This window comes from Thamnophis sirtalis, unplaced genomic scaffold, assembly GCF_051295495.1.
Source record: "Thamnophis sirtalis isolate CommonGarterSnake01/CBP01778 unplaced genomic scaffold, rThaSir2_p1.2 scaffold_7, whole genome shotgun sequence".
Taxonomy (NCBI): domain Eukaryota; kingdom Metazoa; phylum Chordata; class Lepidosauria; order Squamata; family Natricidae; genus Thamnophis; species Thamnophis sirtalis.
This window is the reverse complement of record NW_028261387.1, coordinates 15,750,354-15,777,037: the sequence shown is the minus strand read 5'-3', so window position 1 is coordinate 15,777,037 and position 26,684 is coordinate 15,750,354. Positions and strand designations below refer to the sequence as shown.

The window sequence follows — 26,684 nt, the reverse complement described above, 5'->3', positions numbered from 1 at the left end:
TGTAAGCATGTGTGTATGTTTCTATAGGGGTAACAGATTGCATAACTGCAGAAGTGCAGGAAGTAAGAAATCTTACATACCATTTGGCTGGCAATTCTGAAAAACATTTCCTTTAAAAACAATTGTATTAAAAACTATACAGTAATTGCAATAGTAGGAACTAATACAAACTAAAAGAAAGAAAATAGAGCAGAAAAAGTAAAAAGAGCAAAGGTGATTTCTATTTTGCTTATTCTGCAACTAGGGTCCAATAGATAGCGTCAGCGGAGAAGCTGGCAGTAAAACACCAGATGTCTCACCTAACAATCAAATGGAAAGTGACATCTTAAGTCTACCACAGTCACATGATAAGAGCCAAGGTGGCGCAGTGGTTAAATGCAGCACTGCAGGCTACTGCTAGATCAGCAGTTCAGCAGTTCAAATCCCACCGGCTCAGGGTTGACTCAGCCTTCCATCCTTCCGAGGTGGGTAAAATGAGGACCCAGATTGTTGGGGGCAATATGCTGACTCTCTGTAAACCGCTTAGAGAGGGCTGAAAGCCCTATGAAGCGGTATATAAGTCTACTGCTATTGCTATTGCTAACATGATGTTTCGCTTAGCAACTGTGTTGCTGTGAACTCAGCTGGAATATCTGTCTGTCACAGAGTCTGCATTTCCATCCCTGCTCTGAATCATGCAGACATTGGAGGAAATACTCTGGGCTTAAATTGAGGAATGAGGTGACTGTCAATCGTCAATCTCTGTTTTGGAGGCAGGCATGGTGCAGTTCTGCCCAGCTGAATACTAAACTTTATTCAGATCGTTTATTAGGTTGCTTAGTCTTCATAAGACTGCATGATTGGGGGAAAGTACTAATAAAAGGGCTGTCTGGCATTTACAATAAAGATAGCATGTGTACTTACTGCCATAGGCTCCTTATTACTCCATGCTTTTTTGACAACATTTGCTAGGAAGTGGAATAGCAGACTTGGACTAGGAAGAGCAGAATTCAAACAAGAAGATCACTGCAAGACTTTGGGAGCGTTATAAGAGGCAGTGCACCCAAACATTTGGCATTTACTGTTGCTTAATGGGAGAAAAAAGTTTATCTTCACTCAATTCAGGTCAAGGAACGCCTAACACGGGGGAGGGCCTTCTCTGTTGCAGCTCCGGCCCTCTGGAACGACCTCCCCATTGAGATTCGGATCCTTACTACCCTCCCGGCCTTCCGTAAAGCTACTAAGTCCTGGCTGTTCCGGCAGGCCTGGGGCTGTTGATGTATCCAACCCCACTTTAAATTGTGAATGTTGTCGCATTTTAATTTTTGTACTGTCTTATTTATCCCTTTCCCCTTTTTATTGTAAGCCGCCCGGAGTCCTTCGGGAGCGGGCGGCATACAAGACCAATAAAACAAACAAACAAACAAACACGAACGCTGCTCTAAGATACAATTTTTCATTTCATGCTTATAGGATTAAAACCATATATATTTTCTACCTATAACTTCCTTTATTTTGTGTGTGTGCATATGTGTGTGTCTGGCAGTTTAACAGCTAGATTTGGAATAAGGCAGGCTCAAAACCTCAGTTAGCCCTAATATTTCTGCCTGGAGACTTTTTATGCCATCTCTCTGGCCAACCTGCATGATAGTACATTGTGCCTAAAAAGATCTGGAAGGACACTCAGGAAGCAGTATCTCCACAATGCAGTTTTTTGGAGGGTACTACAAGGTATCAGCAGACCAGTGGTGAAAGTAGGCCATGTACTGTAGAGATAATACCGCTACCCATGCCAGGGAGGTAGGTTTTTGGTCCAACAGTTACCAAACTGACAATGGTTGTTTAAGCTTTTGAGGAGGTAGGATTTAGCGTGGACTCTAAATGGACATACAGAGAAAGTGGATACGCAGAGAAGGTGGTTTGAAAGTCTTAAAAGATGGTTTTCCCTGATGGTTTTCTTGAGTTGAGTACAGTCGAGTAGCTAGTTTGTGCTAGTTTGTACATCCATGCCGAAGATTCATTTTTGTTTGAATTTCTTAAAACTCTGTAGCTTGGTAGAGAATGGAAGACCTCCTGATCCGGCTGACTGGGCAGTCACAGATGTGGTGAATTATTTCAGAACAGTGGGCTTTGAAGAACAAGCAAATGCTTTTCAACAACAGGTAAATCTGTTTGCGCAAAGCTTTTTACTTTTAATTTCCAGCTTGGGAGATTTCAGAGTAGGTACCATTACAAGGATATTTTTGGCATTGCAAAGATACAGGTTCAAATCTCCTCTTAATAACATTGGGTCACCTTGGACCAGTTGTACTAAGACCAATGTACACCACAGGTTTGTTATGAGAGTAAAATGAAACACAAACACACTCACACACACACACACCCTGCCTGTACTCTGAACTCATAAATGAAAAGAGCAACAATGCTCTTTTAATGTAAATAAAATAAACACTCAAGGAATGCAATTAAGAGTGAATTGGTGGCACTTTAAAATTGAGCTACATGGTAGAAAATGAGTATGTCAATCACCTACACAATTTTACCAGGACAATGTCTGTACTCTTCTATTCCCTTGACAGACTTCCTTAGGTTGGCACCAACACATCTGAAATTAATGAAAGGGAGAAGGAGGCGGTGACAGGTTTTTCACTACATACAAATAGTCTTTGACTTACAATTGATCATTTAGTGACTGTTCAAAGTTATGACAGATTCCCCAGAGATACTTACAACTCAGTTTCAAAATCCTGTGGCCAAGTGACTGCGATTTATGATGTTTTTGCTGAAAAACATTGTTTACCTCAATTTTTTGGCATGAAGGCACCATAGTGAATAATGGATTTAAAGATAGTGAATTTACTTAATGACTACCACAAAAACAATTCATTAAATTCAATTGGTCATGTGGATGATCTGCTTTATGACTTTCGTGACTTAGGACCATAATGTGCAGGCTCCATTATGGTTGTAAGTCAAGGACTACCTATAATTGCCACTAGGTGCTATGGCTGTCTAATGAAAAACTGCTAATTCACCAGCACCTAGTTATTCCTCAGTACTCATTATTAACTGAGTGCTCTTTTTAAAATACCCTTCAGATTTTACTGCTTGAGAAACTCAGCAGGGAAAACAGCAGGATGAGTAATGGAACTGGCATCAGCTCCAAGGTTTGAAACAGGAACCTAAAGCCATAAGGAAATTGTATATTTGATGCTATGTGCTAAATGCCCATGTAGTTTGTCCATATTTTGGAAAGGATTCCTTTAACTCCTTGATAGGATGGTGGCAAGACCACTAACCATAAGGAAAATGGTGTTTTTAAGTACAGAAATGGGGAAAACATAAATTTCACAGGCTATGAATACTGAGATTATTTTAAAAGAAACAAAGATCCTTTTCATCTAGATAAATTGGGGTTCAAATGGGGCTGTTGTCCTGTGATACCAACTTTTCAAAGATAATGGGATTGTAGATATTTCAACCAAACCTTCAGTTTTTAGATGTTTCATGTTTCCTTCTTTTCCTTTCTTGCCTTTTACACATTATTACAGGAGTCACTTTTCTCTCGTATCATCTATTGCTGCTGCAGTAACATTTAAAAGGCTACTTTGGCATAATTGGAGTTGATAGCTTGAGTCATTCCACTTCCCAGATATTGGGAGGGTGGGACAGATGCAATGCAGATAAAAGATATAGGACCCTCTTAATTTATTTGAGAACAACACACATGCGCGCTAACACACACACACACACACACCAGACAGTCCTGATCCCACCAAATCATGGCCTTCATTTTTTGGCTTTGTGATCCGTTCCAGGCATACGATGCTAATATTTCATCAGCTTCTGCAGTGCTGGATTAAAACAAATCATTGAAAATCATGCTTGCTAATGCCTGCACTCTCCCCATTTTGCACTTGTGAGTATCTTACTTTCAGTTCAGTTCAATCCCTGATTGTTTTAGCATATCATAAATTGAAAGGAGTTCAGCAGCTGATATTGCGTTAACCGTATTTTTCAAACTATAAAACGCTCCGGACTATAAGACACACCTAGATTTTGAGGAGGAAAACAAGAAAAAAAAAATCTGCCTCTCCATCCGGTATTCATGTGACCCATTTGCCATGGCCCGTTTGCCGCAACCCATTCACCGCTTTCCGTCGCCGCACATTCACTGCAGCCCATTTTCTGCCACCTATTCTCCACCGCCACCTGTTCACTACCGCTCATTCGCCGCTGAGGCCTATTCTAGAACAACTGATGGGCACCACACCAACCCCCCCCCCACCACAATATTCATTCTATAAGACGTACAGGCATTTCCACCCCCTCACAGACATTTCCACCCACTTGGGGGAGTGCATCTTATACTCTGAAAAATACGGTAAAGATTATCACCGAAACTTATGTTAAACGACATTGTTTGTGTAAAGTACAGCTTTTTAAAAACATCTTTGCACGGCTTTTTAAAATAACACTTTTATGTTATTTATTACGTTTCTAATCCACCTTTTGTGCAGGAGCTTAGGGTAGCATACATACTGTTCCTACCTTCTGTTTTTTTCTCCACAACACCCCTGTCAATTAGATTAGACAGATAGAGAGTGACTGGTCGAAAGGCAGCCAGTAAGTTGCCATGGCTGAAATTGGATTAGAATCTGGGACTCCTTGTCGAACTCATCTCACCTGGCCAAGCAGGAGGTTCATGTTGCAGACTTCATTAGTTACATAACTTTAACGATCAAGGTCTATAGAGAACGTTGGCCCAATAGGTGAGGCTGGCTCTCACTTTGCTGGGTTTGCAGAACTAAGGCTTGGCTCTCTCAGCTAGCATGAAGATCCACACAAGGGGTTGTCTTTTTAACTGTGTTTATTTTTGTATGGATTTTTATGTGAATTTTATTATTTTTTACTTCTAAATACCTTCATCACTCTACTACCCTGACTCTGTTTGAGGATTTTCTTTTGTAAAACAGATGTTTACTGCCCAGAATTACGTTATTGGGGTTGAGCGTATTTAGTGCACTCTCTTGCAGTAATTAAATCAATCGTTGCCTTCTGTGATTGATTTAAAATCCATTTTAATAAAGTGTTTTTTCCTATATTAGAATCTTTTGAAAATTATAATATCCATGTTTAATTTTTAAAAAAAAACCTTTTCTGATTGATTAAATTTCAACTGACAAAACTTAGAACATACTGTGTTTCCCCGAAAATAAGACAGGGTCTTATTTTCTTTTGACCCCCAAAATAAGTGCTTGGCCTTATTTTCAGGAAGGTCTTATTATTTTTGAGGTGAAGGAGGCAGCGAGCAGGGTCACCTCATGGCTGCTGTTGTGTTACAATATTTTTGAGGAGGGCTAATTTTCAGGGGAGGGCTTATTTTAGCCCATCCACTCAAAAGCCCAATTGGGCTTATTATCTGGGGAAGTCTTATTTTCAGGGAAACAGGGTAGTATTCGTAGAACTGAAGAAGCTTCTTGGATGAGAAGCAAAATATTTTCAAGGGAAAAAACTCAAGAAAATCCAGTTGCCTTTGATAAAAACATCTTTGGGACAACCATGACTTGGATGATTGAGTATCTCCATAGACAGGACATCACAGAATTCTTGCAATGTTTGGCTATTATAGTTACAAAAAACCTGGAGACCATTATGTACCTTTAGGAGTGACAGTATACATGTGTAGGTAGGCACTGCTGATCTGCCCTCCACTAAGCTGGTTAAAGTAAATATCTCTGACGAAACATACACATTCCTCTAGAAACAAACTTGGAAAGCATGACACTCATCTTCCTAAAACAGCACTTGAAAGAGGCTATCTAGGAAATGGGATCAAGAGATGTAAATTCAGGATATTTATTTAAAACTGCACATGCACTTAATTATTTTCTTCAAATGTCATTTAATGTTTAAATTCACAGGCAGATAAAGTTACACATTCACGTATAAAGGAAAAATCAGCAAATGGAACGGGGTTTTTTTAATACACAAAATGGAAACATAAGCCAATAATAAAAAAGGCAAAAACTATATATGTATGTAGATAGATAGATAGACAGACAGACAGACAGACAGACAGACAGACAGACAGACAGACAGACAGACAGACAGACAGACAGACAGACAGACAGATAGATAGATAGATAGATGAGAGAGAGAGAGAGAGAGATACCTGAAATATTCCTTTCAGTTAAAATCTGTGCCCCATTCAACTCCAAATTTTCGTGCCAGTGTAAAAAAGAGACTATGGAGATTAAATTTCAAATTTTGATTAAAATTATCTACAGATGTGCTGTTCACTAAAACTGCCAAGTCAGTTGCCAGAATGCTGTACCTCTGCTTGATATTTACAGTTTTGTAGGTTTTGGTAATAAGCTGGGATGAGTTTGTGAAATAATATGAATAGTTTCATATCTTGTATTTAATTTGCATGTAGGATAAATTAAAGCCACCCCAGAGCCAATGGGGCTGCAGTATGCAAATGAACAAAATCTAACGGTTATTTAGCTTATCTAGTGATGATGTCACAATCAGGGGACTGTTTGAATAATTTTGAAATCAACAGTTTTCTTCTCTGTAGCCGATTGGTTATTACCCCAGTTAAGATTACCAAAAGCCCTGACATGATACTGCATGTAGAAATACCACATATTTAACAGTATTATGGGTCAGGGATTTCTGAGTGTATGTTTCTTTTGTTTGCTTTCAAATGAATTTTACACTTCAACTGTGAGACTGACAGAGCTCCAAAAAGGCCTCTAAACCTTGTTCAGTTACTTGTCTCAGACCAGCCTGTTGTTATCAACATTTGAAGAAGATGGTAAATTATTATGAGGTTTTAGGAGTATCGAGAAGTGCATCTGCAGATGATATTAAAAAGGCCTACCGACAGTTAGCCTTAAAAGTACATCCTGATAAGAATCCAGGAAACCAAGAAGCAGCTGAGAAGAAATTTGTAGAAATCTCTAAAGCGTATGAAGTCTTGTCTGATACTAAAAAACGGGATGCCTACGACCAATCCAGCAAAAAGAAGTTAAATGAAAACAAACCTGCAGGAGGGCACGGTAGGGTTGGAAATGTGCCGAGGAGTGGCCATGGGGACAAAGGGTGTGGGAGAAGACAGGTGGACCCTGAATTCAGCTTCTTTGCACCACAGCTGAACGTACAGATGGGTATGGATTCCTTTTCTCAAGATATATTTGACAATCTGTTTGAAGACTTTTCTGGGCTTCAGCTAAATCCCCGCAGAAGTAGATGCAAAATTGACAGGAGCTTTTCGGTTTCTATCACGGGCGTTTCCCCGATTGTAGGAACAGGTTTCACTTCCTTTGGTTCTAACATCCCAAGGAGCTGCTCCCGCTCCTCCATCACATCTCTAAACAGGGGCAAAAATGGCAAATTCCGCTCCATCATCACAACCAGCAAAATTGTGGATGGCAAGAAAATCATCACAAAGAGAACGATAGTGAATGGCAAAGAAAGTGTTGAAAAAGATGAAGAACCAATCCGTCACTGAAGCGTTTTCAGGGTATTCCAGGTAAGGACAGCTCCTGTGCTGGAAATTATTTTTAAAAATGTCCTATATTTTGCATGTGGGCAGATTGACATACATTTCTTCCCAGGATCTGGGACACTCGCGTATGTGGCATACACATACACTAACACTTGGGAATTATGCCGGTTACCAGTCTTTTTCAAACTTGGTGACTTTTAAGTTGGGTGGACCAGTAGTGGGATTCAACATTTTTTACTACCAGTTCTATGGGTGTAGCTTGGTGGGCGTGGCAGAGGAAGGATACTGTAAAACCTCCATTCCCACCCCACTCCAGGGGAGGGTTACTGCAAAATCCCCATTTCCTCCTAATCAGCTGGGACTTGGGAGGCAGGGAATAGATGGGGCAGGGCCAGTCAGAGGTGGTATTTACCGGTTCTCCGAACTACTCAAAATTTCCGCTACCGTTTATCCAGAACTGGTCAGAACCTGCTGAATACCACCTCTGATGTGGACTATATGAAATATCATGATTGATCATTCAATCTACCTTTATTTTGGCTCAAGACCAGCATAAGGATGGTGGGGTACAGAAAATTTAGAAAGAAAAAAAATACAGAAATAAAATTAAAATCCTAAAAGTTAGAAAATATAGAAACAAAAAACCTAAAAAAATTCTAAAAAGTATAAAAAGAAACATAAAAACAGCAAGCAATCTATTATAAAGTGTGAAAGTTAATCAAAGTGGTTGAGTAGTCAGAAATGTTGCAGTGGTACCATAAAGGAGATTTGGAGTGACTGAAGTTTAAGAAGCTGAGATTAAGGAGAGAGTGGAACTTGTTCAGAAGATGGAGAAATGATCAACTTTGCCTGGGAATGCCAACCTTGTCCCAGGTTATGTTGGTGTCAGGACTCCTTGGAGGTAGTGAGGCAGCATACAAGAATTTGGATCAGCCGAAAAGAAAAAGTAGAGATGAAATGGATTGATTTTAGGACCGTCCAAACCAGTGGTGGTATTCAGCAGGTTCTGACCAGTTCTGGAAAACTGGTAGTGTAAATTTTGAGTTGTTCAGAGAACTGGTAAATACCACCTCTGACTGGCCCCATCCCATCTATTCTCTGCCTCCCGAGTCCCAGGTGATTGGGAGGTAATGGGGATTTTGCAGTAACCTTCCCCTGCCACACCAAGCACACCACGCCCACCAAGCCACGGCTACAGAACCGGTAGTAAAAAAAAAAATGAATCCCACTGGTTCAAACAATATTAGAGGCAGTCCCGTCTGAGCCTTGTAGGTGTTAGTGGTGGGTGTTTTAGCCAGAGCAGATTATATTTTCCAAGTGTTGGGAAAAACAGTAGAGGAATTGGACTGGATTGATTTTCGCTATTCTGTGCTTGATTGGGCCTAAAAGAAGATCATCATCAGCAAACATTGTGCGTCAGGCCTTTTTTGACTCCACTATAGCTATGGCTGGCTGTATCTGCCAGAGCATATACCATTTTTTAAATTGCTGACAAGAGCCCAAGGTTGGAGAGATTCAGGTTCCTGCTTCCCAGAGTACTAATCTATGCCTGGAAAAGAGCTAAACGTGGTTTTCTGCAAACTCTGCATCATGAGGATTACTTTACTAGAGAAATTCTGCTGTGTTTGGAAGGCTAGAATAATTGTACTGATAGAACAAGAAAAGAAGAATTAAAAAAGTTGGAAAAGTGAAAAATTATAAGGCTATAGAGGGAGTGAATCGAAGTCTTCCCATTTGGATCTTGGTAAGAGTGGGGACAGACAGGAGAATAGATAAGTCAGGTAATTCTTGGTTAACAAGAACTAGTCTGACTAGTTGGAGTTACAATGGCGTTGAACGAGAAGACATATGACCAGTCCTCCAAGTTGTGGCCATTGCAGCATCCCTGCAGTCACATGATTACAATTCAAGCATGTTGCACAATTACAGCAATGGCTGCATCCTATGTCACAGGATCACCATTTGCGACATTCACTGCTGGACATCTGACAAGTAAAGTCAGTGGGGAAGCTGGCAAAAGGTTGCAGGTGGCAATTTGCATGTGGTACGATGCCGTGCTTAAGGGCAGCACAGGATTCATTTAACAACTGCAACAAAAACTGCCAGAATTGCCATTGTAAGTCAGCAGAGTCACGTGGCATCTCACTATGACCATTTAACGACAAGAGTTTCTGATCCCAATTACCATGTTAGCTGTGGACTACCTGTAGAAAGGGGGTCCTTCTATTGACTTAATGATTGACACAATAGTTAGGTGGTGATGTATTGGTTGTAAATTGGAGAGGATGGTGGCTGGAGGAACAGGGTGGAAATCAGTCCCAGCATAAAGTTGCTGTGAGTTTGAAGGATTGCTAATTTCAGTGAACTCTGAATAAGGTTTATACTCCTGGGTGCAGTTGGCCTGCAATTTGGATGTGCTTCTGGACCCATAGCCCCTTCTGAGGCTATAGCTCAAGTTCAGACCACCTTCGGCCAATAACTTCTGCTCACATGATGAGATTCAGTAGGTCAGAACCACTGTGTGTTCCCTCAGAAAGAGACTGTCACCTCCAGGGACCAAACTAACCATGCCTTTTCGGTTGCCATTTTTCTCTGCAATACTACTACTCCTGAAGTGGTTCAAGCCTTCCCTATAGTATTTAGGAAACGGGGGAAACTTTCCACCAAGCCAGAGTAACTTGTGTATTGGAATAGCCTCTCAGTTGTGAGATTAGGTTTCTTTTTATTGTTATTGATGTTTTTATTTTATTATATGGAATGTCCAAGACATGAGCCAAGGGAAATTGGATATCCAGTGGGAAAAGACCAGGCTGAAAATCGACCTCATTGACACAGTGAGCAGCACTGGATAGACAACAGATATTTCTATTCTGAGGAATTCATTATATATAAGTTATAAATGGAATGGAATTTATCACAAGCAAGAAACTTGCCTAAGCAGTGGAAAGTTTCTTGATGAATTATCATATTATGACCATCTGAATCTATGCCATTCAACATCATAATTGTCCACGTTATGCCCCAGCAACTGGTGCAACAGAGCTTGAAACAGCTTGTATGCCAGCTCAAAAAAAGTGCTAAAACAAGTGCCCAAAAAGACATTGTTTACACACTGGATGCTTTCAGTGTAAAAGTTGAGAATCAATCAGAAACAGGCATCACTGGCAGCTTTGGTCTTGGGAGAAGATTGATTTATTGATTAATTGATTGATTAGATCTTGGGAGAGGAATGATACAGGTGATAATTTGGTTTAATTTTTGCCATGAAAATTGATTTTGAATTATGAATGCCTGGTTCAAACAGCACAGGCATTACGTATACATTTGGACAATACCAAACTGCACCATAATCAGATCAACTATATTCTATGCATCCATCAATGGTCCCTTGCAGTCCTTGCTGTCAAGATACATCAGTGTCAGTTGCAGTTCAAATCATGAATTGTTGGTGGCTAAGATCAGAGTGAAATTATGCAACATCAAAAAGACCATACTAGCAAAGAGTTTAGACATCTCCATAATTCCTATGCAACCGAAATAAAAAATAAATTGGAACTGCTGGACATCTGCTGAGAAGATGCCAGATGTACAGTACAGGAAATTCAATTGACCATCATTGAAGCAATGGTTTGAACACATACCATACAAGAAGCCAGAGAAAAAGCGCGAGTAGCTCTCGGATGAAACCTTCAGAACAACTGAGCAAAGGAAAGCAACCAAAGCAGCAAGCAAATGAGAGGAAGCAAGAGATTGAATGTAAATTTCCAAAGAGAAGCAAGGTAAGACAACAAAGTTTACTCGGATTAGCATTGCAAACAGTAAGAAGAGATATGGGGTCTTTGAGGCTCTCTGAGCCTGATGGTTTTCTTGCAAATGTTTCATTACCAAACTAAGGAAAGCGTAAGGAAGGACTGCATGCCATGCCAAAATTCCACATGTGCCAATAAAAAAGATGCAAAGACCATTTACTGCTCATAAAAGCACAATCAAAAACAAGCAAAGGAAAAAAACTGTCTGACCAAGAAGATGTGAGGAACAGATGGCGAGAACATAGAAAAAAACTGAATTCCAGTAACAAAGAGGCCCAGCCTGCCCAGGATGATAAGGAAAGGGAAATAGAATCAGCGATTCTTCAGGAAGAAGTTGTGTGGCCAATGAGCCAGCTGCCAAATTATCAGATGATCAAGCTGGTTTAAGAAGGTGTCATGACACTTGTGATTATACTGCAAATCTATCATTAAAAAAATCTCAATCTCAAAAGAACATCTATATTTGCTTTATTGAATACACAAAAGCCTTTGATTAGGTTAATCAAGACAAGCTGTGAAGATCCCTTGAAGACCTGGGTGTGCCAACATATCTGGTCAGGTTGGTGCAGTCACTATACATAAATTAGGAAGCTACTGTGTGAACACCATATGGAGATATTAGTTAGTTCCATATTTTTTTTAAAAGTGTGGCTCGGTTACACTCTTCCATCTATTTTATTCAGTTTGTATGCAGAAATGATCAAAAGGAAAATGAACTTGAGGAGCAAAAGTGTTTGCTTCTTCAAGTTCAGCTTCCTTCTGATCATTTCATCATATTGTTGATGTCTGGAGGAACATCAACAATAAACTGGAAAAAACAACTCTCCTCTCAAACCAAATAGGAAAACAAAAAAGGCCTTAAAATCTCATCAAAAGGATTAAAAAGGAAATCAAGAAATTTGGCCGCCTTCTGAACATCAAAAAGACCAAGCTCATGACCACTGTGAGAAATGGACATGTCAAAATCACAATTGATGGTGAAAAGATTGAATACTGTATATGTAAGAATTACCTACCCTGAGATAGGAGATTGATCAAATAGTGAATGTGGTCCAGAAAGAAAGTATTGAATCACATTGAGTCTCCCAGCAGTGACAAGCATTAATTATGGTAAGCAAGGACATCAGCCTGGCAACTAAATGCAGATTAGTCCAGGGGTCCAACCCCCCTGTCCATGGACCAGCACCAGTCCATGGCATGCCAGCAACTGGGCCATGAAAACAAATGAAGCTTCATCCACGCAATGCATGCAAAACCACACCCCCTCCGATCTGCAGAAAAACCTTTCTCCATGGAACAGGTCTCTGGTGCCCAAAAGATTGGGGGCCACTGGATTAGTCCACATAATACACAGTACTCATCCACTGCATATTACCCATGGATAGACATCTGCGCATTCTCTTGCTCAATTCTAACAACCGAGGTAGCATGCACCTAAAAGGGTTATTGTTCCAGGGGTGAAATTCAGCAGGTTCTGACAGGTTCTGGAGAACCGGTAGTAGAAATTTTGAGTAGTTTGGAGAACCGGCAAATACCACCTTTGGCTGGCCCCAGAGTAGGATGGGAATGGAGATTTTGCAGTATCCTTCTCCTGTCATGTCCACCATGCCACGCCCACAGAACTGGTAGTAAAAAAAATGGAATTTCACCACTGTATTGTTCCTTATATGAACAAAATGAGTTGGTGTAAATGATTTCAGATGTAGGAACCAGGGACATTACCTTCCAACTTTGTGGGTGATGAATTCCATTTCATTGGGATAATGGAGAATTGTTGTAAGAAGAATTTTTTAAAAAACAAACTTAATAAGTCTTTTATTAATGGGAAATGGTAGATGTCATCTACTAGATGAAGTATATCATGGAATCATAGGGTAGGAAGAGACCTTGAAAGATTCCAGTCCAAGCACTGGGCAGGAATTCTCATACATTTTTGAATCAATAGCTGCCTGATCTTTTCTTGAAATCCTTCAGTGATGGGGCATCTATAAATTCAGGAGGCTGGCTGTTCCTTTTTCTAATAGTTTTCATGGTCAGGAAATTCATCCTTAGTTCAAGTTTGAATCTCTCACTATAAAGGTTCCACCCATTGGTTCTTATCTTACCCTCAAGTGTTAGGGAGAGTAAATCTACTCCCTCTTCCCTTTGACCATCCCTTCATATATTGGAAAACTTAGCCTTAGCCTTCTCTTTAAGCTTAACAGCCGAGGTGGCGCAGTGGTTAGGGTGCAGTACTGCAGGCCACTTTAGCTGACTGTGATCTGCAGTTCAGCGGTTCAAATCTCACCGGCTCAAGGTTGACTCAGCCTTCCATCCTTCCGAGGTGGGGGAAATGAGGACCCGGACTGTGGGGGCAAGTTGCTGACTCAATTTGCTAAAAAAAAAATTGTAAACCGCTTAGAGAGGGCTGAAAGCCCTATGAAGCGGTATATAAGTCTAATAAATAAATAACTAAATAAACAGACCAAGTTCCTTCATAGGATTTAGCCTCCAAACCCCTTACCAACTTTATTGCTTTTCTCTGCATTCTTTCCAGTTGCTCAGCCTCCTTTTTATATAGCCATGATCAGAATTGGACACAGTATTCCAGATGTGTTCTGATCAGTGCAGAATAGAACAGACTATTACTTCCATGATCATGACACTATATCAGAGTTTGGATGTAACTTATTCTAAGCAAGACCCATTTTTCCTTAAATGACATGAAGAGTTTTTATTGCCCCAACTATGCAATCTGTATTTGTGTTATAACTTAGTATGTCTAAATTATCCCTTTTACTACATACGTTGTTTTGCTCCACCCTTTGTAATATAAAACACACAAGAAGGCCTCCAGATAACAATTAAATATTGTTTCCCATTTCATTCATCAGGAAATGTCTTACCACCTTTGGAACAACTTGACATTGTAAACAAGTTTCAAACTGGTTTAATATCCTCTCTGAAACTCTAGGCATAGTTTCCCAATTTAGAAAAAAACAGGAAATTGGTTAATTAGGAGCTTCCTATAGCTTGTGCTATGAAGTATCAGAGAACTTGCATATGTGGGCAAAATTTTTGTACATATGTTTCACATTTAGCTTATTGCTTATATCTATAAAACGTTTAATCATTTTGTTAGATTTAGTTTATTTTATGAACTTGTTAGAAACAAGCTGAAAGTATATGCTATTGCTTAAATATTCAAATGTTTAAAATCACTGGAACCTTTACTATTATACTGGAGGCGTCAGAAGTGTTTTGTATTCATAACATGGCATTTTTAGTGACATTTGTTTGAAAAAAAATTGTTCAGCAGTCTGAAAGATCCGAGCCTATAGTAGGCAGGTCTCTTAACTGGCATGTTAAATTTATACCTGTTATTTTATTGACTATTTTACACTGCCCAGAGTCACTTTTGTGAGATGGATGGTCATTTAAATTCAATTAATTAAGTAAACAAACAAACCCACAAATAATAAGTGTAGGCTTAGTTTGTCAATATTACCTTTCAGGTACATAATTTTGTCATAATCTTGCATATGCTGTCAATACAGTTAATTGGAAATATTCCACAACATGTATCCAGAAGTGGGTTGCTTACGGTTCAGCCTGATTCAGCCGAACCTGTAGTGGAATTCAGGCCTGGGCCGCAGAACCGGCAGCAACCCAGGCCTATCACGCCCACGAACCGGTTCCCTCACCACCGCTGGGCCGCCACCATTTTACATTTTAGTGACTGCACGTGTGCAGTTTACTGTAAATTGTTATGCGCAAAGAACAATTGACATTGAATAATGCACGTTCACGCAGCATGCATCTGATGCGCGGGGGTTGCGAACCAGTAGTAAAACCGGCAGCAATCCACCCGTGCATGTATTGATAACATTTTGGTCGCTGAGCTTATAGTGAAAAGTTTAAGATTTGGTTGAAAATGTTTTGGTGTTACTTTTTCCTAATTGTTCACAATAAATATTAGCTAAATGGAATTTCAGAAGGACAGAAATTGGCCAGTGATTAATCTTTGACACACCCAATTTCATTAGCTTTATTAGTCAGACTTTATGATTCTTGCTAAGACTTATGCCTGTTGAATCTGATAAACTACAGAAGTCCTTTGAAATCTGATCATTTCCAGATGTTTGGAATTGCTAACCACATACATGAGTGAAAATTTTAGGAGTTCTAGATCCAAAATTTCTCAAGGCATTGCATTCAGGATGACTGTAATATGGAATTACCATGAATTAGGACTGTTATATTTGGCTGCAGACAATCACTACAAAACAACAAAGAATTATTGTAGAGATAGTCCTCGCTTGCTTACTGCTTTCTTCAGTGACTATTTGAAGTTATGACAAGTTGAAAAAATAACTATATAACTAATACCTGCATTTACAACTTTTGCAGCATTCTTCAAACATGTGATTGCAGTCAATATGCGTTGTCCTGTGCCGGACCTGTCATTTCCCCCTTTTTCTCACCTTACAGAGTAGAAAAATTGGAGAATAAGGCAAGAGAGTAGGCAGGCACTACACATCAAAAGCAATCTAATGGTGCTGACAGCAACATAATGGTGCTGAAAGCAACATAATGGTGCTGACAGCCCTGAGCATGCTGCACAAACAGCCTGATGTTTTCCCCATTCTGTGCCTGCTTACTGTCTTGTAATTCTTTCCTTCCTGGGATTCAATGAAAATAAATATAATAATTAATTTCTTTCTTGTTAATTATCCCAGCATTGTAGGGAGCATTTCAGAGGGTGGGAGAGAGATTAGAAGGCAAACAAAAGCAGACTATGTGAAATTGATTAATCTTCTGCTGAGAATACTGTGGGCAGCCAAAATCATGAATCCGAGAGCAAATCAATCCAGAGTTCTAACTCAAGACTTTGGTACTAGGGCTGGGCACTTTGTGTGAAGGCACAGTTATCCTAATGCTGGGACAGGTAGAAGGGAAGAGAAGGCAACCACCAATAGCCAGGTAGATGAACTCAGTTACAATGGCATTGGGAGTCCTGAAAGGCCATGTTGGACTAGATTATCCTGATAAAGGCTTATCTTTGTGGTTGCTAAGAGTCAATACAAACTGGATGGCATATCATTAATTTAGGAACAGTACAGACCCATACTTGATTTCTGAATGCAGATAATCATTGTTTAATCATGCGATAATTTTGCAAGCAATGTCCACAATTACATCCTTTGCAACATCACTCTCTATGTCACGTGCTTGCAGTTAAGGTCAGTAAGTACACATCCTGTGGGTGAACCTTTTTTTCTGACCCTCTCCTACCCCAGTGTAGTGGAATGTGATCTGGATTCCCAGGAGAGAGGGGAGCTGCTTCCTACAGGACAAAGAGGCAATGGAGCATGGAAAATTTGGTCAAAAGGAAGAGGGTTAAAATGACTCCTACCTAATAGTTCCCAGAGTATATAGTTATTCAGATAGTTACTTTGGCTTGGCAAGATTATGTCTATAGTGAAGAAGAATAGAGAAACTACTCAGGGGTAACTCCACATGTCATTCTTGAGGCCTGACACCCACAGAATGAAGAGATTGCTTAAACAGCCTATGTATTCCTGAACAGCTTTTCTCTGCAGCACAGAATGTCCCTAAAAAGTGTGAACTAAAAATTAAAAATCTCATCTTTGTCAGTTTAATTACTTTGATTAGAATCTTCCTGTCAGCTTACAGCTGCTGCCTTTAGTTTCATACTAAAGGCCCTCTTTCAACTCCTAAGTAGCTCATGGCAAGCATACTAGGCAAACCATCATTAGTGCATTCCTTCCTGTGTGTATTGCCCATTATGTACCATTGGTAGGGTGTGTTCATTTAAATGGGTGAAAATTAATTTTTGCAATTTTTTTCAGTGAGGTGAGGTGCCAAGAATTCAAATCTGCTTTAGTTTTTGCAATTACACAACCTTTAGCTTGGTATGGTAAATGTACGTCTGATCCAGGGGTGGGTTCCTGCCAGTTCTAACCTCTTGTATAGTTAATGCAAGTTAATGTAGCCTTCTAATAAAGTACATTTAGCTCATCTGGTTCCATGTCTAGTTTATCCAGGAGGACTGACAAGACTTTATTTGTTTTTTAAGAAATATTCTTTTAATTTTTAATTTTTTTTAAAATTAAAACAAAGAAATCAGAATATTGTACATTTTTAAAGGTCAGTTAGGACTTTCTTCCCCTGGGAAACAGCAAATTGTAAGCAAATTTTATTCATGCTAGGATTTGTCTTTTATGGATAATTTGGGCGTTGTAGGGGAACTGGGTGTGCTTGGACAAAAGTTTATAGGTCAGTAAATATACAATATTTTGCTACCCAATATGGGACCAAAATGATAAGAATTCTTATCACATCCCTTAGCAGTTTCTTTTCCTGCTGTCATAGTATTTTGAGTTGGTGGACATTTTCCTCTTCCATTTACTCAGGGGCAGGTAAACAATTTTAAGAAAATCATTGCATGTGTTGTGGTCTGCCGGCAGCCTGCGAAGCTGGCAACAGAGTCGGACAGTGAGGAGGTTGGGGAGGAACATGGGCCAGTTCTGGAGTCTGGAGAAGGCTCGGACGAGGTCTCTGCGTCGGAGGCAGAGAGGGGGCCGAGGCTATCTGGTAGTTATGTGCTGCCTCTGGAGTCTGACATCAGCAAGGCAGAAGAACAGTTTGAACCTGTTCCCAGTGTGCGCATGCGCAGAGCTGCCAGAAGGCAAGAACAATATATAAAGAAAATTAAGTACATATTAACACATCTGCTAACTATAGCTAGAATAGCATTTGCCCAATGCTGGAAACAAAATAATACCCCCTCGGACAAATTAGTGATGAAAAAATTGGATTGTGCAGAGATGGACAAATTAACACTGAAATTAAAAGATAAAGAAGAGTCAGAATATTATGAAATTTGGAACAATTGGTACAAATGGCTGCAAAAGAAGAATAAAATTAATTAAGCCGAAAAACAATATATATAAATATATATAGAACTGTGTATAAAGTGTGTAAATATAGAAGTGAAATATTATATACATGTACAGGTATGATGACATAACAATGTTGATGTAATGACTGTAAGGTGTTGTAGAAGGGAAAAAATAAAAAAAAATCTGCTAACAGAAGGCAAGAACAATTGAGAAAAAAGGGGCAACTCGGGAGTAAGGCTTGGAGATGATTGGCCCCTCCCATAAGACATAAAAGAGGAGCAAACAGACTTGAGCCTTTGCAGGAAGCAATTAGTTCACCTGGTTGGTTCAAGCTCTGAGAAGTTCCATTTGACTCTTTGCCTTGCAAAACTAATTGGCAATTAGATCTGTGGCAGCGTTTCAAGGGAGATAAAGGTGGGTGCTTATCAACATTACCCTGAAAGACTGTGGCAACTCAAGCAGACATCTGTCGTACTCTTCACAGACTGTGAATCATTATTGACTGTGAATGACCATAATTTACAGCTGTATAAATAAAAGAGTTTTTGGGACTAAGATTGTAATTTATGCTTTCTTAGGAAGCCTAGTCAAAACAGCATGAAGACATAAGATATAAAATGTTTCTCTTTAAAAAGGAATACTAACAACTCTTTAAAAAGGAAAGTACAACTGAGTACTTAATTATGAAATTGTTAGAAAATCTACCATTGTTCTTCTTTTACTTTTATCAGTTTTCCTTTCTTTTTTCTTCTGAGTGTCAACAGCCTTTCTTTGCTTTAAACCTTTCTAAATCCCCTTAGCTTTCTCTCTTCCTTATAAGAATTTTTTCAGATAAACGTTTTTCACACTTATGATCATTGCAGCATCCCCATGATCATAGGATCAAAATTCAGATGCTTGGCAACTAGTTCATATTTATTGTTGTAGTAGCCCAAGGTCATAAGATCATCTTTTGCGCTCTTAATACAAGCAAAGTCAGTGGGAAAGCCAGATTCACTTAACAACCATGTTACTAATTTAACAACTGCAGTGTTTTCAGTTAACAACTGTGGCAAGAAAGGTCATAAAATGGGGCAAAACTCACTTAACAACATTTCTTGTTTAGCAATAGAAATTTTGAGCTCAGTTGTGGTCATATGGATTTGGCCTGAAACCCTGCAAGGTGGCTGCTGGCTGCTGGCTGGACCAATGAACCTGATTCAGTATTTTTGGGATAACAAGTCAGGAAGGTTGCTAAATGCCTCAAATTCTCCTTAGCCATCACAGAAGGGAAAACACCTTTAGATTCAAGAATTACTGTCAGAAACTATTGATAAACCTAAAAAAAATCTCCCACGTTCCAAGTACCTTTAAAAACAAACAATAAAAGGGCTTTTGAACCTATTCCCCATTTCTAGATTGTTTTAAGCTTTTATTCATTTTTGTTTTAGGAAATTGATGGAAAGTCTTTACTGTTGATGACAAGGAACGATGTACTCACTGGACTTTCATTAAAATTGGGGCCTGCACTGAAGATCTATGAATATCATGTAAAGCCTCTGCAGACACAGCATCTGAAGAACAGTTCACTATAGTGGATTTTCAAACTGGACCGTGTTTTCTTCCTGCTCTTCAGAATAAACAAGCAGCATTGGTTTTTGGCACTGGAACTTTATTAAAAACGAAACAACAACAACACAAAACCTGTATGTGTGCATAATGAAATTAAACCAAATGGCACTGAAATAAATATATATTTATATTTATACATATCCTATTGGATAACTTTAGCAATATGCTGTTTAATAAATGAACTGGTAGGGTGTAGAATTTCTCACTGTTCAAGCAAAAGATGAGTTCAGTATGCTTCTTTTTAGTAACTCTGTGGAGTCACAAAATGGTAACTGAAAACAGGAGTATTTAAAATGGATACACTTGATTTTTTTAAACTATTGCTTAAAACAGAAGGATGACACCTGTGTTGTTGCACAAGGCCCACTAAAGCGCGGTTATATCTTTGCACAGATCCCTTTTATTTCAAATTAATTGTTCCTAATTTGGAAAGAAAACAGAGAAAGTGTTAGATGACCAAGAGACACTTCTAGAAGTTCTGTAAAAATCTATTATTTCATAACATTAGCAGCAAGTTTTGAATTTGCCAAAATAACTTTTTTTTTCCAGAGGGAGCACCTAGTTTTATCTTAGTAATGTTTGTTCATAGACTAATGTTTTAAAATTGTGCAACCTATATCCTTGAACCTTTTGGGAAGGGCAAAAGCTACATACAGAGGTTGTAAAGAGTTTTTTTTTAAAGTTTTTTGTTGAACTTGAAAGGGTATTCTGTGAAGGAAATTTTAGAGAATGTTTGTACTGCTTTGTGAAACAAAAGTCATGTTCTAATTTATAACTTATTTGCTAAAAGTTTTGTTACAGTTGTGTAAAAAATGTAAATCCTTGCATATTTTTACATACTGCATTTTGTGGTGTGGTAAAGAATTATATTGATAAGTAATTTGATTCATGAGCCAAATATCTATTTCTGGAAAGCTAAAGAATGCTATCTTACAACTGTGAATCCCTGTTAAGGGAAGACCTGTAGATTCAACCTGTTTTAACCAGTTCTTGATTTTAATTGCAGATATTTTGCATCAACAAAGATATTACCTATGTTCTGATTCAGTTTGTTTTTTGATTTTTTTCTCGTGAAGAGTCTTGTCTTTTACTGAGTGTCTTTCGTGTTAATAATAGACTCTGTTGAACTGCTAGGTCTTCTTTTCTTTTAAGAACACATGCAAGAATTTATTTCCACGTAGGAGAAATTTTTACTTTGGGAAATCTAGAAAAGAAAACAATTTTAAGAAAAGGCAGAAATTACAATCTCCAGGCCTGTCTGATAGACTTCATTTCGTAGTTATTCCATCCTTTTTGGGTTTTTTATTACCAAGAAGATTAATAATCTGCTCCCTGCCAGCCATCAAAAGTGGTTTAATTTTATTCTGATCCTGGTTACATTTATTATGAGAGACAGTATTTTTGAGCTACCTGAAGCTTTAGCTTTTTGAGCTATCTGAAAATATCAGAGCTTGTCTAAAACTCACAGATACTACTAATAATATACAGAATCAGTTGAAAAGGTAAGCAATTTATTTTACTGACATGACCATATAACTTTGCAAGTTGGAGACATTTGAATACTTAACAGCATGTGACATTCACATGTTTTGCTAAATTTTAGACATATGTATTCCTAATTGCATTTCATGTTAGGTGGCTTTTTATTTTATGTTTCCTACAAGCCAGAGAGTCATAAAATGTGAGATCATTTCTAAATAAATAAAATGTACTGTTTAGAATTATGTCACCATGTGAGAATGTAAAAATTTCCTGTTTAACCCCTGCGAGTTTCTTTCATGGTGAAATTGTTTTACAGTATTTGGCGAATAGCAATTTGTGACAACAATTGTAATTATCTCACCCTTTTATCTTTACCTCCACACATCTTTAAAAGGGCAACACCAGCCTCTGGCTCTATGTGCCACTTTTCAAAGTTAAAGGCTTGAGATATCATAAGAAGAAATGATCAAAAAGAAATGAGAAGTTAAATGCAATTCTTACACATTAATTGAATTACTGCTTAAGTGCAATGTTAGCCCTGAATTACTTTTTATTTTTACGTGTAGCTGCTGGCATTTACCATAAAAAATGACTAAGTTACTTGAGCATGTCAGACACAGTTCCTTACCAAAGCTTAGAGATGACACAACAAAGTCTGCTTTAAATAAAATTAAAGACTCACTGGACAAGAACGTTGCAAGTTCCATCATGTTGTGAAGACACCAAAGGAAAGCTGCCAACTGAACTCAAGTCTAAATTCTATTGAATTCAATCTCATTTATAGTCATGTAATAGCTAAGAAAAGCAATTTTGGCAGCAGGGAGCAATCTGCTTGCTCCATTATCAGCTGTGAGGAGTGAAAAATATCTGTACTAATGCCACAAAACAAGAATATGTGGGAAATCTTCAGCCTTAGGATGCCCAGTTGGGTTTGCCATGGAGTTGCAGAGCACTTGCACACTATTGAAGCACAACAAGGATACACTGGAGAATTCCTTGTAAGAAGAGAAAAGTTCATGGAAACGGGTTGAGGGGAGGAGTTGAAAAGAGAAAAGAAAGGGGGGGGAAAGATGAGCAGACTGTAGAAAGAGAAAGATAACAATCTGTGTGACAATCATTATGGAAATAAAGACGTTTAGCTGATGTACTTTTTAAAGACAATCTTGCCTTTATTGTCTCTGCATGATATTTTGTACATACAGAAGAACTAATACAATATAATGTATCATATTCATATTTATTGTTTCAACATTTCAAAATACAATAGAATTCTTTATTGCCTAAGTGTGATTAAACGCACAAAGAATTTGTTTCCGGTATATAATGTCTCAGTGTACATACAAACAGCAAGCAAATTAACAAACTAATTGGCATTCTAAGCAAATGACAATATAAGAAGTTTTTTGCACGTCTGAATATCCCACTCATATTTTTCACAGGTGGCATTTGGAGGGGACAGGGGCAAGGTCTTTCTTAACCCCAAATCTGACTTTTGTTATTTCAAATCAAATAGAATTTCCTCCAAACTTTTCTTTAAAAAAGGTAGAAGATTCCCAGAAAGAGCAATCTAAATGGAATGAGCAAATGGCACACCTCCTATCTCTTTCCAAGTTTGTTTTGAGCTGGGAAATTGCAGAAATTGATTACATTTGTAGAATGTGCTGAGTTTAATTCATTTTCCTATGGGCCTTGTATTTTGTCCTTAAGGAATTGTGTGAACGAACTCATTTGACTAGCTTGTAACAAGATAATTGCATAAAAATAGAGGTGGTTTAATTCACTAACAATTTTATGGCTGTGTGAATAGAGCTATGTTGTTTTATTACCTTAGATCCAACAGCAATCTTGAGAGAAAAGAATGAAAAAGATGAGAATGGAGTAGTGGTTAGAACCGTGATGGTGAACCTATCAGAAGTGGTATGCAGAGCCATCACTCCAGGGGTGCCAGCCGTTGGCCATTGTACTTCCGGGTTCCATCTGGTCTTTGCACACACGGGAGCACCAGAAAGTGGAAGAGCAGTTCCCTGGTACGCAGGCGTGTGTTGGGAAGTTTAGCTTCTGGTTTCCTGCACGCGCATGCACACTGGTTAATTGGTTTTCACATGTGCATGCACACCAGAAGCCGGAAGACCAGGAGACAGGCGCACACGCGCATACCACACATGCACACCCGGGAGTTGCTCTTCCAGTTTCCAGTGCTCCCCTGCTCCTGTGCGTGTGCTCCCGTTTCGACACTCGGCGCTAAAAAGGTTCATCAACACTGGGTTAGAAGATCGACTATAACACTATGAAATGATTTTGGAGTGATAACATTCATATATACAAACAGCCCATGTTATATCATAGGATTTTGATGAGGATAAATTGAGGACTGAGGAAAATCCAGGGCAAATGCAGTCCATAAATGTTTGTCCTGTCATGCCCCCATTGGAGCCTGAATCTGTAGAGGAAGACAAGCCAGAGCTGGAGCCCATGGAGATCGAGGAGGTAGCTTCATAGGTTTCAGAGGAATGTGGGGCGGAGCAGGCCGGGTCAGCCCAGGGCCCTTCAGGATCGGGACGGCTTGTTAGGAAGGAGGAACAGGGGCAGAATGGCCAAGAGAGGGCAAGAAGTGGACATAAGTGACAGAGCTCAGGCAATGAGGAAGGATCACCCCCTCCTGATCCCTGAGCACGGAGAGTGGAGAGAAGGCTAGAACAGCACAGGCTGACCCGATGACTCGGGAGGAGAGCACCCCTCCCCTCTTCATAAGGTACACCTGGGAACTGAGATTTAAGGGGACACTGTAGGGAGTGGAATTTGTCAGGAACAAATGCTGAATTGGTGGAGTTTGGTCTGCTGATACAGACAGTTGGAGCTTTCAGGACTGATTGCTTCTTCCTTACTTGTGGACTCAGTACCTTGTTCCTGACTTTGTGGACTCATTGTTTATTCCTTGGTTTGTGGACTCCTTTCCCTGTTTCTTTATTTTGCTGGACTGGGCTCAGCCAGAGGCTGCCGTGTGTGCGTGAGTACGTGCTTTGCTCTTTGATTTGCCAAGAACGTGGAAGCTTTTGAGAGGAAATTTGGAGTATTAAAGGGGAGTTTGAACTCTCAGCTGGCTGTGTGACCTGTGTGTCTTGTCCTGGGTCATCACAGTGTCCTGTGTCAGTGAAGTTCAGAATGCTAATGTAACTTTTGCCTTAGAACAATCTTGTAATATAAACTGTTTGTTTGTATAGGCTTCCAGACATCCAAATTGGCTATTCTACCCATTCTGGACCAGTGTGTTACATATAAATGAGGTCACTGTACTTGTTAGAATTTTTCACTAAGGTGAGCTTTGATTGCACACTGTAGTTAACCATGTTTCAAATGTGTAGTCCCAGATCAGTGGGTATTGGCTGAAACTATATGTGTGGCCTGATAAAAATTTAATCCTTAATTCAATTTGTTCTTCCATTCAATTTTCTTGAAAAGGTTTTTCAGAAGTGGTTTGCCATTGCCCCCTTCCTACGACTGAACAAAGTGACTAGCCCAAGATCACCCATTTGCAGTGTTTCTCAACCTTGGCGACTTTAAGTCCGGTGGACTTCAACTTCAGCAGAGCTGGCTGGGGGATTCTGGGAGTTGAAGTCCACCGGACTTAAAGTCGCCAAGGTTGAGAAACACTGCCCATTTGGTTTTGAGGCAAAGGTGGGACTAGAACTCACCGTCTCTTGGTTTCTAGCCTGATGCCATAACCACTAACATGCTTTTGATCATATATAAAGCTGATTTAAATTAGCTAAATATAGTTAACATGAGTGCTCTCCTAAGCACTTACTACCCCCCCCTTGTACAATGGCAACTTTTTGGAGGATACCTCCCAGTCATGGAGTCTTCAGTTGTGTACCCAGGCTGCTTAGCAGGATTATGAGTAGATACACTATGGAAAGTTATTTCTAAGCATGCATTGGCCCTTCTTACCCAGTGGACTATTTCAGGGCTAATGTCATCAGAGAAATGCTGAGCCCAGGAACCAAGACAATGACTGCTCACAGCACACCTAGTAAGTTATAGGATATCTCTCTTGTCTTGCTCCAATCTTTCAAAGTTTTCTTGCTGTGAAGGAATCCTACTCACTCTTTTCTTTTCCATTTAAGACCAAGGGCTTCAATGCAGGAGAAAACATTTGTTATCAGCAGGTCTTCCAAGACTTGAAATGAGAATAGCAATAGTACTTAGACTTATATACTGCTTCACGGTGCTTTACAGCCTTCTCTAAGCAGTTTACAGAGTCAGCATAACAAGGGAATGATGCCTATTCTCACCTTTCAAGGTACACAACATCAAGATTTCATCATTGAAAGGGAGAGGTGAATATCAAACAAAAATAAAATACACTGTATGGCCTGTCTCCATTTGTCTATTATGGTTCAGTTCACCAGCTAGAGGCATGGTGGCTCAGCAGCTTAAAGATGCTGGATTTGTCAGTTGGAGAAGGTCTCTGCGCTCCAGAAATTTGAGCCCTAGCACTGCATGATGGAATGAACTCCTGTCACTCACCTCAGTTTCTGCCAACCGGGAAGTTCAAAAGCATGCAAATGCAAGTAGATAAACAGGTACCACTCCAATGGGACTAACGGCAGAAGCAAAAAACCAACCAGTACCGTACTCACTGGCCTGAATATGAAATAAAAGCCGGTAGAGGAAAAAGTTCTGGATTATGCTGACACACTTGCGGAATGCTGTTGGCTTTTCTGGGGGCAGAGCTAGATAGTGCATGAGTGTGAACTGAACAAATTAATAATCTTAGGCAGCCAAACTACTACTCTATAATAATATTATAGACTCTTGGCTTTCATGTACCAATGCCATAGACTAAATAAAAAGTTCATCAGCTCAACTCCGTTTCTTTCATCTGCAAGAAAAGGAACTGTATGGCTCTAGAATGTGTTTATGTTTTGATACTTACAGAGTTTCATATTTAATTGAATAAACAGATTCGGTTTGTTTTTGTCTTTGCTCTTTATTCACCCTTAAAAGAACTAGAAATTTAGAAACCTTAGAACCGAAAAACTGATAGAAGGAAAAAAGACATTTGAGACATTCTAATACTAACTCTAGGAGTTCTTTAGTTGAAAGATAGGATAGAATAAAAAAGTAAACAGATTGAATTACGCAGTCAAATTTTGAACAACAGAAAGATGATGATGATGATGCTATTTGATATTAATTAACTCATATTTTGGATAATCTTCTGGGCTTTCTTATTAAAAACCTTGTTGATAAGACAGTTTTCATACTTTTTAATAGTAATGTGTAGATTTTATTTTAGAGTGGGTGTGTCCCCAAATTGTAAAGTGGCCAACAATTCCCCCTCCCCCCGCAAGTAGGTCACATTAATCAGACTCTCCCATT

At 39.2% G+C, this 26,684-nt stretch overlaps 1 protein-coding gene and 1 pseudogene across 3 annotated transcripts in view; both read left to right on the top strand.

Annotated features, from left to right (window-relative positions):
- SAMD13 (sterile alpha motif domain containing 13) overlaps positions 1–20,863 on the top strand; it is a 37,669-nt gene extending 16,806 nt beyond the window's left edge. For both annotated transcript variants that reach the window (XM_087719388.1, XM_087719387.1), the window contains exons 3-4: positions 2,030–2,141; positions 19,640–20,863. In XM_087719388.1, the coding sequence (XP_087575514.1) occupies positions 2,030–2,141; positions 19,640–19,783 (256 nt within the window). In that variant the 3' untranslated portion in view covers positions 19,784–20,863. The remainder of the gene's footprint in view (positions 1–2,029; positions 2,142–19,639) is intronic.
- LOC148044554 (dnaJ homolog subfamily B member 6 pseudogene) lies at positions 6,565–19,771 on the top strand (annotated as a pseudogene). Its single transcript, XR_015697249.1, has 2 exons — positions 6,565–7,519; positions 19,640–19,771. The product of XR_015697249.1 is annotated as a dnaJ homolog subfamily B member 6 pseudogene (transcript).
- Positions 20,864–26,684: the final 5,821 nt, after the last annotated feature.